Below are 15,022 nucleotides of genomic sequence, written 5' to 3' on the forward strand. Positions count from 1 at the left end.
GTTCAAAATTAGCCAAAGGAAACCTTCGACTTGTGGAAAACTGAGCCTCACAGGGAGGAAGGGTTTCTATTCATTATGTAAATGTTAAATTTGTTTCCTGCTCTGTGGAAAAAAGATGTGTCTGGGATTCCCCATTCCAATGTTAGCTAGTCCTGCTCCTTTGGAAGCAGAAGTTTTGTCATTAGGAGCAGTTGCAGGTTTTTATTTAAAATAGGAAGTATGTCTATTTTGGGTTTCTATAAATGAAGGAATTCTAAAGACTTTTGAAAGGATGCAGGAAAAGTTATAACTGTATAAATATTTTCTTTCTATTTCTTGTTCATCTTCCCAATTTTCTTATTTGAATTCCTAAAAAATGTAATACATTAGCAAAACAGAATGGACTAGCATAAAACTGAACTTAAAAATGTGTTTATGACCTATTCTCTCTAATATCTATATGCCCAAAAGATGAGAACATGGTATTCTCAGGCCTGTAAGCATAGGAAATGAAATGCAGTAGAGTAGGTATTCTGCAGTAGCATTGGAAGTGCAATGATGCGTGTTACAGCTTGCCTTTGAGAGTCAGCTTTAGCAATTTTGGTTATGTACTGATCCCAGAATCCAATAAGTGTTAGTAACTGCTGAGAAATCATTGGCATGGTAATTTAAATGGGAAGAAGTTTGCAGTGAGATCTGAAATGTCCCACAACGATGTGTGATTTGGGGAAAAAGGGAGAGAAAGCTTGGTAAAGTGGAACATGGGGATAGTGAACAAATTTATTTCCTTTTGAGGTAGGTGGAAAAGCACAGAAAATGTGCTGCGGTACATGAGTGTTACAAGGCTCAGTTAATACAGACATCACCCAGGCTCTATGGGAAAAAGTGATGCTTTAGAGCAAGCTTTAAAATTTCAGGTGTGAAGATTCACCTTGATTGCAAAACTACATAATCAGGGTAACAATTAAAGACCACTTTTTTTTTTTTTTGTTTTTTTTTTTTTTTCGGGGGGGGGGGGAGGTGAATTAGCAGTTAACAAATAAAACCATGCATCCTGTATATTCCAGAACTTGTACATTTTGGCTTTAAAAGCATTGAGGAATTTTTCATCTTCCTTGTGAGAAGCCACAGCCAGTGGTCTCCAGGTCTTGGCTAAACTATCTCCAGGCAAACCTTCATGCAGCATAAGGAAGCAGAGGCAGATGGGATAGTGATCCCCTTGCTTTCTGTAGTTAGGTGGGAGTGCTGCACAGTCAGCTTCCATTCTGGGAATGTTCCTCCCCAGCTCTGTGCTGATGGATGTAGGACTGGCAGCAGTGTTTAACCCCTCCGTGCCAAAGAATAGTGAGAAAAGCTGTGGGAAGATAACAAAGAAAAAGTAGAATATAAGAAAAGAAATGTTATTTAATGAACACACTCAGGTCTCTTGTTGAGAAATTCTATGGAAAGATTTTATTCAGAATTTATTATGGAACTATGCAATTAAGGATACTGAACTAAGTAATGTTAAAGGGAGCATGTGAATGGGTACAGAAAAACACTAGCTGTTCCCCTTAGAAGCACACTGCTGTTCTTGCTGTGCTATGGTCTCCTCTGATTGTTTCAGAAAAGACAGGCCTTCACAATTATGCCCCTAGCTGACAAAAAACCTTTTCCATTTTTCCCCCAGATGTCTCCTCCCCTCCTCATGCATTTCTAGCATGAGACAGCCCTCCCTTGTGCTTTGTTTGTGGGCTTTCCCTGCAGCTCTTGCCATCTGAAACAACCTGCCTGCAAGTTTGTCTTGTCAGTCATCAGATCTCCTTTGATCACATTTATTCTTGTTTCTTATATATCTTTGCTTATTTAAATTTAATTTTATACTGATGCTATCTCATTCTGGAAGTGTTTCTCAGCGTTCTATGAAAGATGCCCTGTGGAGAACTGCAGTAAAGGATTGCAAATATGGTTTCAAGCACTGGCAGGATTTTGCAGTTGGCTGCCAAAGCACAAGATGGCTGAAAAGGAGAAATGTCAGCAGTGGCCTTTGAAATGTAAATGGAATGCCTAATGTGACCTTTCTGTAAGTGTTTTGGTCTCTTGTTCTTTTTCCTCTTCTCAGCCGTGTTCACATCACTGAAGCAACATTGAATCACCTAGGCAAAGCATATGAAGTAGAAGAAGGGAATGGACACCTGAGGGATCCTTATCTTGAATCTATGAATATCAAAACCTACTTAGTGATTGATCCAAGGGTATGTGGTTGTTTTTAAATGTGTATTTATTCAAATATATACATACATTTTAAGGACATAGGTGACTGTGGTACATATACCTTTTAAATTCAGCAGCAGAATTGAAGCATGGTATGGGCCATCTGAGTAGCTTGGATTTGGGACTTCAGATCTGAAAGCACATGCTACTGTTTTATAAGATGTCTTTAGCTTGAAGGTAGTAAGTTTTATGATGAAACCTCTTATGTGGTCAACTCAGTAAAAATACGTATTTGACTGTATTTACGTGAAGTGTGCCTCTCGCAAATACTAGTCAAAGGGTGGAATGAAGTAATGAAAGAATGCCTGTACTGTGTGATCACCTTCAGAAAGATACTCCCTGTAAAACAGTTTCTGACATCATCTTCCTCACTATCTTGGATGTGAGAGTCACCTTCTTTTCAGAGTATAAAGTTAGCAACTATTGGTTGTCCCTTTACAGCCTGCTAACCACAGACACCTGGAGTATTGCAGGTTTGAATCAGCTTGTGGTTGATGAGTAAAATATTTCAAAAGGAAAAAGAATGAAAATGACGAAGTTATTTCTTTCAGGATCTTTACAAGAAGGAACAGCATAGAACCACTTTTAATTAGCAAGAGCACAATCTTATCTTTGTTGCATGTTTTATGTACTCAACACTGCAACCCTCCCTACATGTACACAGCACATATTCTCAGAATAAGGATCTAAGTCTATTAAAATGGTCCCTGCTTACCTGAAGGTACCTGTGAAATGTTAGAGGATAACCAGTGATTGACGTAATGGCTTATTCTGCAGTTTTAGCTTCCTTGTAGACCCACAAAGGTATTGCTGGATGCCCTGTATATACTGTCTAACTCATTACCTATGATGCAGGGATATGATCTAATGTTGAGTCTGTAATTTGTGGGATCTTCTCCTAACCACTGTTTTGATATACCCCAGATCAGCAACTGGGAATCTTTTCCTCTGATGAGGTGCTGACTGCAAGGAATTTTTATCTATTCATAATCATAAGATCCTGCAGTCTCTCACATTGTAAATAAAAAAGGAAGTTTGGATGTTGCAATGTTACAAGTGAAGGCTTGTAAAGGCAGATGGAGCAAATTGATTACGTCATAATCTGGTTTAGCTCACGTTAATTAAAAGAGGTAAAGGAGTTGAGGCTGACTGACACATTGCTGGTATGTGTTTAGAGTCCTACTAAATAGTTAGATTAAACTACTAAAGTACGCAGAGCTTCATTTGTTTGTAATTTGTGTAATTTGTGTAATTTTCTTGTTTTTAAATGTGTGCGTTTTCTGTTAGTCCAAACAATGCACAGCAAATAATCATCTCCCTAAAACGAGAGTTAATGATGGGCTGAAGATGCGAGCATCTGTTCGAATGACACGTTATTTAGAGTCCTGGGGAGCAGCCAGGCCCTTTGCCCACTTGAATCACAGAGAAAGTGTGAGCAGTGACTCTTCAAGTTCACAAGGAAAGCAAAGAAAGGTGAGGTTTAAAGGAGTAATTACAATTGCAAACTGCTCCTTGTGTCTGTGGTGTGAAACTTGAAATCTGACATGGATTTTGTGGCTGAAATTCTGCTTTGACTCATGGTGTTTACTTATCTCTGAAACAACTGCTTCTGTCAGAACTTAACAGTATTCGAACTTAGCCATTCTCTAGAATGCTATACTCATAGTATGCCTTCAAAGTAAAACTTTGAAATTATCTTCCTTCCTCCACCTCCCACTCCCTAATATTTTTTCCATCTATGGGTCCTGCTCACATGTGGTTTTGGAAAAACGATAATTTATCTCAGCCTCCAGATGCACAGAACATTTACTTAAAATGTACAGAAAATTAACAGTGCATCCACAGGTTCTGCCTGCAACAGGCTTGTGTCAGTAAAGGATTTCTAAGATAATGAATTCTTAAAATTTTTAAGATTTTAAATTTTAAGAAAACTCATTTTTCTTCCTGAAAGCAGAAATGAGATGTGCATGCTTTCTGGTGTGCTCCTGGAGGTGCAGCAAGGCTGTACTACTCTCTGTGGACAGATAGCTGTAGTAAATGTTAAATTAAGTATGGGTCCATTCAGGTCTGTGGAAGTGGTTTTCAATCTACTTGCTTCTGCTGATGTTAATTACTTCTGTCTGTGGAGAAAAATAAGAGGGAATATCTGTTCAATTATTTTTGAACGATTTCTTTGTCAGAAAACACTCAGTTGTTAAAGCAGAAGACATTGCTGGAAGGATTGTTTTTTTGATAAGCTTTTCTACTTGAGAAGGGTTCCTGATTTTTATTTTTGGATAAAAATGGTTTTGGCAGCTTCCTGAAGTTGATTTTCAATAGTTGTTTGCCATTTACTGAGTGTGTAACTTATTCTTAATTCCTCATTTGATTTAGGAAATACCTTTGAGTTCCACTGGGCGCCAGAGAAACTCTGATAGGTTTGTCAAGTACTTTCTTCTTTTAAAATATGTGATCCTGTGCTCCTCTTGAAGTTGAGGGTACTGAGAGCATGCGATCTTTTGGCTGATTAATCACTGTGCATACAGTATCCCTGCATTATATGGGTTAAGCTAAATCTTTGGCCTTTAAAAGATCTCTGAATTGACGCTTGTTATTATTAGACTCTAACAGGAGGTCGTCACACCACGCTTTTTATGTCACTGTCCCCTCAGTCATTCGTCTTGCATTTTACTTTATGGCCTGTAGCAGGATGGAAGGGAGTAGGGAAGTAAGAGACCTATAGAGCATTGGAAAGCAAATCAAGAAACCTCATATATGGTATACATGTTTATACTGTAACTGCTTGTGCTACCTCAGCTTTTAGTTTTCTTACTCTTAGATGCTAGTTTTGTTCATGAGCATTATGGTACCAAATAAATAAATTTTATCATTGTATTATAAATAAATACATCTTATGTTTTACAAGACAATGCCTTTGGCTAGTAGTGTTAATGTATGCCATCATATTGTAATAAAAAATTGGCCACTATATGTAGAAAAGCTTACAATAGTACCTGCACCCCTGAGTTAACCAAGTAAATGATTTTTTCACTTGTCAAACATTCTTATAGTTTATAAAAATATTGCCTTGAAAAATGCATGGTTTGAGTAACTAAAGAAATGCTCAGTAAAGTGCTTATGGATGCATGTTTATCAGTTTGGAGGATTCTTTTTTAATGTTTCTGTGGTAGTTTCCCCCACTTGTGTCATTTGGAAGTGTGACCCCTGTAGCCATTCCCTGTTTCTGAATAGCATTTGTGACATGGACTTAATTTCTTTCCCAGAAATTCATCTCAGAAGGGGAGGATAGAGGAAGATATTTATGATGAAATGATGTCAACCATTGAGGGCCTCAGTTCAACAAAGTATGCAGTATCTTATTGTTTTCTTCATCTTTTCTTTGAGAATAATCTTCACTCTCAATTTTAAGGTCATATAAAAAAATAGTTCTAAAAAATGAATAGTTACCAGGATTCTTGTCTTGCCTCTCATTTGGTTTTTGTTTGTTTTTCAGTTATTTTAGATCCTTTTTGGTTTTAGTTTGAATATCAGAGAGTATTACTGCATTATTATGCCAAAAAGCAAATGGTTACTATAGCTGTTCAATGTGGGGTGGTATGAAATAGCAAAATGATTGCTTTGTTTCTTAGGACTGTCCAAAGTTATGAGCTGAACTGCAGTGTGGATGGTATAGGAAGTTAATGTTTGTGTTCTGCTGATTAAAATATCAGGAAATTGGGTGCAGTACTGGACAAAACCTGTGTATAAAGTCAAACCACACTTTTGGGGGTAGCAACATAATTGCCTTAGTGCCTAGTTCATGGAAGGTAAATGGTGTATCAGTAGCAGGTGGTGCATTTGGCACTATATTTGCATTTAAAAGCAGACAAACACGGGCAATGCTGTTTGTGGTTGGTGTTTGTTTTGTTTTTAATTTAAAACAGTATTTAAATTGCTATCATATGTAAAACAGTGGATTCAAGAAGAAAAAAAATTCTTTCATCTAAATTATAGCATGACTGTTAACACTGTACTTCAGCTATTCCTAATGGAGGCTCGATATTATTTAGGGGAAGTTTTTGGAGGCTGTGAGCCATCTCTAACATCTGCTATTATACTCTGGTGTTTGTAAACCTTTGGCAAGGCCTGGGGTTACATTTTGCGTGTGACTGGCAGGCACTGGAGCCTGTGAGAGTGTTCTGGATCTGCCTGTCAGCTACATAACAGCATAACTGCTCTTGTGCTATGAAACATAAAGAGCTTGCAGAACTGTCAAATGTGTGTAAAACAGTGGCACTCTTACCCTGTATACTATGGTGTCTCAAGTATGATGATTTTGCATAATCTCCTTGGCCTGTTGGCTTACATTTTGTAATGTGTGTCTCTCTAAATGCAGCCCATGGTGTGGCAGATCAGATGACTTCTGTGGGTTTTCACTGATTTTTGCAGAACCCAGTCTTGAAAAAGAGGTTGGTAAGATCAAAATAATCCTTTTTGGTCTTTGATTTACACTTCAGAGCAGCATAAGAATATATTTGAAACTGTTTTTGTTCTGAAACTGGATTCTGGAGGTGGCTGCACGTCTGAAGAGATTTTTGGTAACTAATGGAAAGCACATCTTATGATTCGTTTGAGTTGGTCATTCTTTCATGAGAATGCTAATTCTGTAAATTAAAGGAAATTGTCTCTAGTCTGTGGTTAAATTCTTGCCATAAAGGAGTAAGTAGGAATTTGTCAACTTTACGATATGAAGAACTTCTCTCGGAAGCAATACAAATTAAAAAATTAAAAAAAAAAAAAAAAAAAAAAAAATTCTTCATCCATAATGAAAGTACTTTGAAAATGCTTTGCTTTCTGTGGTTGTTTCGTTGCAAGTATAATGTTATTTGTTAGGTACAGTGTACTTTTCCTGTTTGAATACCTGCTCTTTAGTTTAATGTGCTGTGGTGCACTGTATGTATTTAATGGGGGGGTGGGTGGACTAGGTATACACCTTATGTTTACTTCTGTGTATATCCTTTTCTTTTAATGATTTTGGCTCTGCATCTGTGAAGTACTGATTTACGTACTTGCTGGATTTCCCTCTTGGTCTGAAATGATCTTTTGGACTAGATGTTTTTTCTTGACAGATGTTTGAATAAATTTTATTTGGTTTTCTTTCATTCCCATTTAGTTATATGTATATTTTTAATGATACAGCATAAATTTGCATATGTGTATCATCACAAAAATGCAATAGAATTTTAAAACAGCCTGGAATTATCTTTAAAATTTATTATGGTTTGTGTTTCAGTATCGCACCATCCCAATTCTAAAACTGAAGAGTTACTTTGCATGTGCCAGTTTCGTGTTCTTTTGTATATTTCTGATACAGATGTTCATAATGCCAAAGTAAGTGTCAGTATTTTAATAATTTATAATTCAAGCTAGCCAATAGCTAAATTGAAACTCATGTGCATGGAACTTTTTACAGTCTTTTGGAGAACCTGATGGTTTACATTTAAGAAATATATACGTCTTAGGACCAATTTACACCTTAATAAAGGAGTGCAGTCATGATGTTGGCATAACTGCCTAGATATCAGGATGAAAATAAAATAAAAATGTTTCTTTAATATTATTTTTGCTTACTTCACACAGGGAGGTGTTCAGTTAAATGAGAAATCCTATTTTACAAGAATAGTTGGCTGTGAGCATATTAAAATATGAGTGAGCAATGAAAAATTGGATTACCTGGTTAAATATGCTAAGTGATCCTTTTGTCTGTAGAAATACAAGGAGGGAATTTTGAGCTGCTTCTCATACTCTGAGAAAGCAGATGTTTGATAATTCTGAAGTTTATGGTGTGTTTTTCATGGCTGTTGCAGTGCAATTTCCATGTGGTTTATGCAAGGGGTGGCAGTTCAGGCTGTCAGTGAGCAATAGAATATCATAAAGTAGTATTTGTACAACAGAGCAACAATAGCCTGTGCAGTGGTATGGTCATCCAGTGCTATTAGAAGAAAAATTTTATTTCAATTTAGAGAAACAGTGTTAGTAAACGTTAGTCTAAGTTGTGGCTTGATTCTCCCCTTCCCTATCTACTTAACACTGGTTTGTTTTATGTTTTCTGTTTAGAACTGCAAAACTGGGAATTTCTTTTGGCATTGTTGCAGTCATCATTGTACTCATTCTGTTTGTATGCTTTGCTGAGAAATGTATGGTAAGTTTATTTAAAACAAAAAAAAACTTCCTCTTTTCAGAAGCAGATGTAGGCAATTCAGCACCTTGGTCTATCTTTTAGGATGATGAATTAAGATGTTAATTCCAATAGGAATTGCAAGAGCCTTGAGCCTTGCCTTACCAGAAGATTTTATTGCCTGAAACAGATTTTCATGCCTGAAAATTCTCACTGTAATTCAGAATTACTTGGATGGCAGAATAGGTGGGTAGGAAGAAGATATTAATGCCTGCTGAGTGGGGCTGGGAGTTTTAAATTTATTTTTATTTGTATGTTTGTCCCTAATAGTAGTTTTGCTTTTAAACTTGATATTTTCTATACTGAAAAAAATATTAAAAATAAGTTTGAATGAAGGTTTTGATAATAATTCATAAGGTCCCATGAAAATTACAAACATGAATAATTTATTGGCAACAATTCCACAGCTGTTAGGATTCCAAATTCACCATCACATCCATTAGGCCATTTTGCATTTGTAGTTCCTTTTTCTTTGCATTATTAAATATGTATGCAATTACTGTATAAAAAAATGCATAGTGACATAGAGACAGCCCATGGGCCCATAGTGACATAAGACACACGGAGGCAGGTGTGGGAAAAGGAAGGGATTTTAGGGAGTTCCTTACACTTGTCAAATCTATGTTGTGCTAAGCCAAGGGTGGGAGGGAATTCTGAAGTTCTGTTGAGAACATGCCACCATCACCCTGCAGCCCAGTGGTGGTGGTGCTTTTGCAGGAAAACTAGCACAAAAAGACACTGACACTTACAGAGCCATGATTGAGTTGTGTAAAAAGGAAAGAAAAAACCAATATGATTACACTCTGTACACAGGGTAAAGTTTTATGACTAATTTAAAAGTACAGTTAGATAGTATGTATAGATTTTATGTATGTATAGTGTTCATATATATATGTATATGTATGGATGGGGTTTTATATATATGTTTGTCTATATATATGTCTATGGAGAGAAAGAGGGAAAGGTGTGTGTATATGTGTGCATGGGTGTTTTCTACATATGAAAAAACACATGGAGAAAAGAAAAAGATAATTCCAAGACTGTAATTGCAGCAGGCTGGAGTTTTACACTGGGAGTGTTTTGGTATAGCACCTTGAATAATTCTTGCAGTCATGAAAAGCATGTGCCTTACTAGATGCTTTTCTATATAGCAACAAGTGGAGGATATAAGGATGGCAAGAAAGGGGACCATCTATGATGGGTTTTGATTCAGTCATCTGGCAATGTAGTTCCAGATACAACATTACAGCTCAATAATAAAAAGCCCCCCAAAACCCTCCCAAAACAACATAGGTTAAAACTGTATTTTTAGTAACATTTCTCTAGAGCTTTCAATGAGATTATAATTTTGCATTTTTAAAGCAGAAATTAAGAAAAGCTTGGGACCCAGCCTCTTTGAAGTAAGGAAGCATTATCTCTATTTTCAGATGTGAAGAAGCATATTAGATATTTGATCTGAATGACTTGCTTCACGGTGCTAAATTAGGGCTCCAGCAAAGACTCTTGACACTCTCCTGCAAGAAAAAAGCATTTTATATTTAAAACTCTTTTTGCCCATGTATCAAAGTGTAACCCATGCTACTAAACCAACCTAATTCTGTTTGCAGAAGCGGTGCTCAGAACGTTGGCCTTTTCTACGCCACCTTTGTGCTATCTCGGAAAACGTGGAAACAATGCCTTTACTCAGGCTTCCCTTAGCAGTCATCACTATTGGTGCCTTGCTGATTATAGCCATTTTTAATTTTGTAAGTAATCACTTTATCTTTATTCTGTGAATTTATTGTAACATCCACAGTTTAACTTCCTGTATTCTTTTTGTCAAGTACTGTGCTTTTTGCTGCTTTTTCTAATGTCTGATTTGCAACATGAGTTGATGTACACAAAGATAACACATGATGACATGTAAAAGCATTAGAAGTAAAAACTCCCAGTTTGTAGAACTAAAAGTGCATGTGATAGACTTGAATTCTAGTTTACACCACCTTTTCTCGCTTTCAAGATGGAATTTACTACTGGTTGTAATCATCATCACTAAGATGGTCTTCCATTTTTCTTAATGTGGGTTTAAATGTTTGGCTGTAGGTGGTTAAGCAGTTTACTGTGCTACTTGCTAATGCAATATTAGTGCAGATGAGGGAGGGAAGAATATAGCTTGGCTCTCTTAAGACCCAAGATATTGTGGGTAGTTACTGCTAGACTATGGCATTGGTCTTTTACCTGTAGTTTGAGTATTGTATTGAACCTGGGATATATGCATTTGAAAAACAACCCTTTGGAGTTACCTCATGATCAAGACCACTCTGCTGTGTTATTTTTTCAAACAAGTTGTATATAACACATCATGTTAAGAGTTAAACCTACTATCTGACCAATTTGGTGGCTTTCTATGATGGGGCTACGGAACTGATGGACAGGGGTAGAGCAGTTGACGTCGTCTGTCCGGACTTATGCAAAGCATTCGACACTGTCCTGCGTGACAGGAGGAAGTTCTTTTTACAGTAAGGGTGGTGAGGCACTGGAATGGGTTGCCCAAGGAAGCTGTGAATGCTCCATCCCTGGAAGTGTTAAAGGCTGGGTTGAACAGAGCCTTGGGTGACATGGTGTAATGTGAGGTGTCCCTGCCCATGGCAGGGGGGTTGGAACTAGATGATCTTAAGGTCCTTTTGCAACCCTGACTATTCTATGATTCTGTCTGATAGCCAGCTACTAAAAGTAATGTCCTTCTGATCCTTCGTGCTTCATCTGCCTTTCTTCTGATACCATGGGGAGTTTCTTCTGAAACTCTGCAGGAAATGCTTAAATTTTTTTTTTTTTGTAGGGTTATTTTTCTGCTGGCTTCGGTCCTTGAATTTTCTCAGTAGTGTCCTGTGAGCAACACCTGTCCTGGGTTCAGCAGTAGCAGTTGTTTTTCTCCTTCTTAGCAGCTGGTGCAGTGCTGTGTTTTTGACTTCAGTCTGAGAACAATGCTGATAACAAACCGATGTTTTTAGCTGTTGCTCAGTAGCGCTTACCCTCACCAAGGACTTTTCAGTCTCATGCTCTGCCAGTGAGGAGGGGCACAAGAATCCGGGAGGGAGCAGAGACAGGACACCTGACCCCAACTAGCCAAAGGGGCATTCTATACCACAGCACGTCATGCCCAGTATATAAACCGGGGGTAGTCACCCAGAAGGCCCAGATTGCTGCTCAGGTTGAGCTGGGTGTTGGTCAGCAGGTGGTAAGCAATTGTATTGTGCATCACCTGTGTTTATTGTTTTATTTTCCCCTTTTAGTTTCCTATTCTTTCCCATTTTTATTTCTCTTATTATTATTGGTGGTAGCAGTAGTAGTTTTGTATTGTAGCTTAGTTACTGGACCGTTCTTATCTCAGCTGATGAGATTTACATTCTTTTGATTCTTTTCCTCATCCCTCTGCAAGCCAGGGGGAAGAAGGGAAAGGGAGTGAGCGAGCAGCTGCGTGGTTCTGAGTTACTGGCTGGGCTTAAACCATGACAGCATCAGGGACAGACTAGAAGAAAACAGGAGCAGCAGCTGTGAACTCAGGGGTGAGACAGAACCACACACTTGTGCTAGTTAGCTCCTGTCTGAGAGTGGTCATAATATGAAACTTCACCCTAAATGAAAAAATAAGTAACTACTCAGCAATTTTAACCTTCTTGCACCTTGTGTGTTCGTGTATGTTTACTACAGCTATATGGGATATCACTGTATTTCAACACTTGTATCACAGTAGCACTAAGAGGGCAACCAGATCAGTACTTATTGTATAACATATGGAGAAAAACTTAACATTAGTGACTACCTGCTATTAAGTTTCTAAGGTGGTTTTGTTATTGTTCTTTTTTTCCCCAATAAATCAAGACCACTGAAGGGAACAAACCTGCAAACCTTACTGTATCAAATGACCTGGTTGATGCCACCTATGTGAGTATTGTCTTCATTTCTAAGATTAAAATAAAATCAGTTTTGAATGGTGTGTGTAATATAGATGGATGGCAGCATTTTGATATTCTTAATCTTTTTATAAAGGTAGAATTTTTAAATCATTGAACACAAATACTTATTCATGCCACAAGGTAGTCCAATGGATATTTTCTATTTTTAGCTATGGCTTTACTGTGCATCTCTTTTGAATTTTTCAGAAGTCTGGACTACTCACGGGTAAAGATGGAATCTTGGCTTATTTTGGTTACTCAGCACCTTCGAAAGGTGTTCTTGAGCATTTCAATAAGGATTTATTCATCACTTGCTAGTGACACAAAAGGATTATTTCTGGGGGTTTCATTCTTTTACCTCTTTAATTTCAAAGTAGCAATCTATTTTCAGATTGTCCAAATGTTGGGGATGCTCTTAGATACCTTTTAGATGCTGGACATGTTTGTGACTGAAGTGCAGGAGGTTGTGCGAGGGCCCTTTCATTCATGTCCTTACAATAAAAGATGTTACGCGTACATAATGCACATTGTGCTCATCTGGTAATTTCTGTTCTTGCATGTCTGTAAATCAGCCTTTTGGAAACACAACTCAATCCTGCGTTGAGGAAACTGTAAGTAGTGAATACATGTTACTTTAAAACCCAGATCTTTGAATATTGTATATATTACTGACAGCTGGCAGCTTCTGTTCCTGTATAAACCAGATTTTTTAGGTATATGACAACAGAAAATGTCTTCATGAAATCAAGTTGTCTCAGCTGCTGTTGCTTTGCTGAATGAAGTATGGGTTTGCAATTTCTGAAATTTCAGACTTAAAAGTAGATCTAAAACTTTGAGGAAAAAGTGTTCTCTAGGTAGTGGTTTCTTTTCCAGAGGTTTTTCAGTGGTTTCTTTTTCAGGGTTATAAGTTTTGAGTGTTCATTACCTTTTGGAAGTTAGACTCAATGCCTTTAGGGTGACAGAGTTAGTATAATACAATACTATATGGGCTCTGATCCTGAATTACTCTACAAATTGTTCTGGTTTCATTCACTTCAGCAGAAGTGAGAACTGTTTAGCCAAGAACCTCCCAGATCTGTGGTAGGTCTGTGCTGTTGTGGGTGAAAATCTGTGCTTTGTACATAAAGAGAAATAAACTCTTAAGGAGCAGAAGCTGAGGTAATTTTGGAGTTGTTTGTAGACTAAAGAGTGCTAGCTCAGTGTCCTATACCTGTGTCTGTGGCTGGAGGGAGCAATCCTGCCTGCACAGTGCACTTTGTAGCACCTGATAGTTTCAGTGCTCCCGGCTGTATGGTGACCTCAGACACCACACTTGAACTGAGATTCTCTAGGATATTTTGCAGAAATTCCCTTGGATAATGGACTGGACTATGAGCCTGCTTTAGCTTGAACTTTAAAAAAACAATTGCTTAAATTAATAGCTTTCAGAAGATAAATTCTCAATGCTCTTCAATTTTTATCTGATGCTGCTTATGTTAGTGTTACCCTTTTTCTTTAAAGCTTTTTGTTTGCCTTAATTAAAAAAGAAGAAACACTTAAAAAAGAAATTATTAAGTTCAGCCTTTAGTGTAATTAAAAAAAAAACCAAACTATAGGTGTATTTAGCAAGTGATTGTGATTTCTTCTACCTAAATTATAACTATCGTGAATTTAGAACATTTGTTTGAAGGCCTCTTAGGCATAAAGCCTGAATAATTCAACTGCTTTTTCAACTCTTCTTTTACAGTATTACGCTTACTGCTGCATATTGGCATTCATCGCTTGCTCTGTGTTCCTCCAAATAAGTTTCGAACTCAAAGTTCTCCTCCTGTCCATTGCTGTGACCGTGTACCTCATCATTTTCAACACCCTTCAGCACAGAAACTTGAGCGTTTATGGCAATAGTACCAGGTGCAGTGTGAGGTTTTTTATAATTGACAATAATGTTTCATTAAAGGTGTTAGATTTTTCTACACTTAGAGGAATATTGAAATATCAAAATCATGTAAGCTGGACATTAAAAACTTTTCTGTAAAGTTAATGACATGGATTTTTTATTTTATTTTTTTTTTTAAGGAAGTGTGTTTTCTGAAAAATTCTGTAACATGGCTTCTGAGAGCTCTGTAAACTAACCTTAAGTTAAAGGCTGGGGGGTAGAATATTAATCTCATAATGAGGTTGATCTTCTGTTAAACTATGAAGAAAAGCCTTGCTAAGGTCTGATGCTCTAGCTGTACTTAAGAGACCTTGCTAGTCAGTAGAATAGTGAACTCTTTGTTTACTTTACTAATTACATGTATTTTGAAAAGTAACAGCAGTTTACCAAACTAATTGAAAAACGGTAAAAACACTTAAGATTTCTCTTATTAAGGGGTTTTATTGTTCATTTGTAAGTCCGTCTCAGATTCTCAGCATAGTCTCATAGCTGAAGATTAGGAAGAATTTATTTTGCAGAGGCTATGAGCTGCCAGCACAGCTTAAAAAGCCTAAGTGAGCTCATAATTTAGCCCAGGCTATTCATATAATGAGAATTTTGTTTGATGCATTTGTGAAAATTGGTAGATGTGATAAGGCAGACTAATCTTACTATGAAATATGAGTGGCCTCTCAGATTTGTATGGAACTATATACAGGTGTGATTTCTAATGTCTGTCTTTGT

The 15,022-nt window shown here is 37.2% G+C and overlaps 1 protein-coding gene across 5 annotated transcripts in view; it reads left to right on the top strand.

Moving 5' to 3' along the window:
• The window catches only part of ADCY7 (adenylate cyclase 7), a 68,541-nt gene that overhangs the window by 46,157 nt on the left and 7,362 nt on the right, over positions 1 to 15,022 (top strand). For all 5 annotated transcript variants that reach the window (XM_065663485.1, XM_065663488.1, XM_065663489.1 and 2 more), the window contains exons 10-20: positions 2,081 to 2,213; positions 3,520 to 3,705; positions 4,606 to 4,649; positions 5,496 to 5,576; positions 6,608 to 6,680; positions 7,505 to 7,602; positions 8,329 to 8,413; positions 10,057 to 10,194; positions 12,311 to 12,373; positions 12,957 to 12,995; positions 14,111 to 14,274. In XM_065663485.1, the coding sequence (XP_065519557.1) occupies positions 2,081 to 2,213; positions 3,520 to 3,705; positions 4,606 to 4,649; positions 5,496 to 5,576; positions 6,608 to 6,680; positions 7,505 to 7,602; positions 8,329 to 8,413; positions 10,057 to 10,194; positions 12,311 to 12,373; positions 12,957 to 12,995; positions 14,111 to 14,274 (1,104 nt within the window). The remainder of the gene's footprint in view (positions 1 to 2,080; positions 2,214 to 3,519; positions 3,706 to 4,605; positions 4,650 to 5,495; positions 5,577 to 6,607; positions 6,681 to 7,504; positions 7,603 to 8,328; positions 8,414 to 10,056; positions 10,195 to 12,310; positions 12,374 to 12,956; positions 12,996 to 14,110; positions 14,275 to 15,022) is intronic.

This window comes from Lathamus discolor, chromosome Z (genome assembly GCF_037157495.1).
Source record: "Lathamus discolor isolate bLatDis1 chromosome Z, bLatDis1.hap1, whole genome shotgun sequence".
In the NCBI taxonomy this organism is placed as follows: domain Eukaryota; kingdom Metazoa; phylum Chordata; class Aves; order Psittaciformes; family Psittacidae; genus Lathamus; species Lathamus discolor.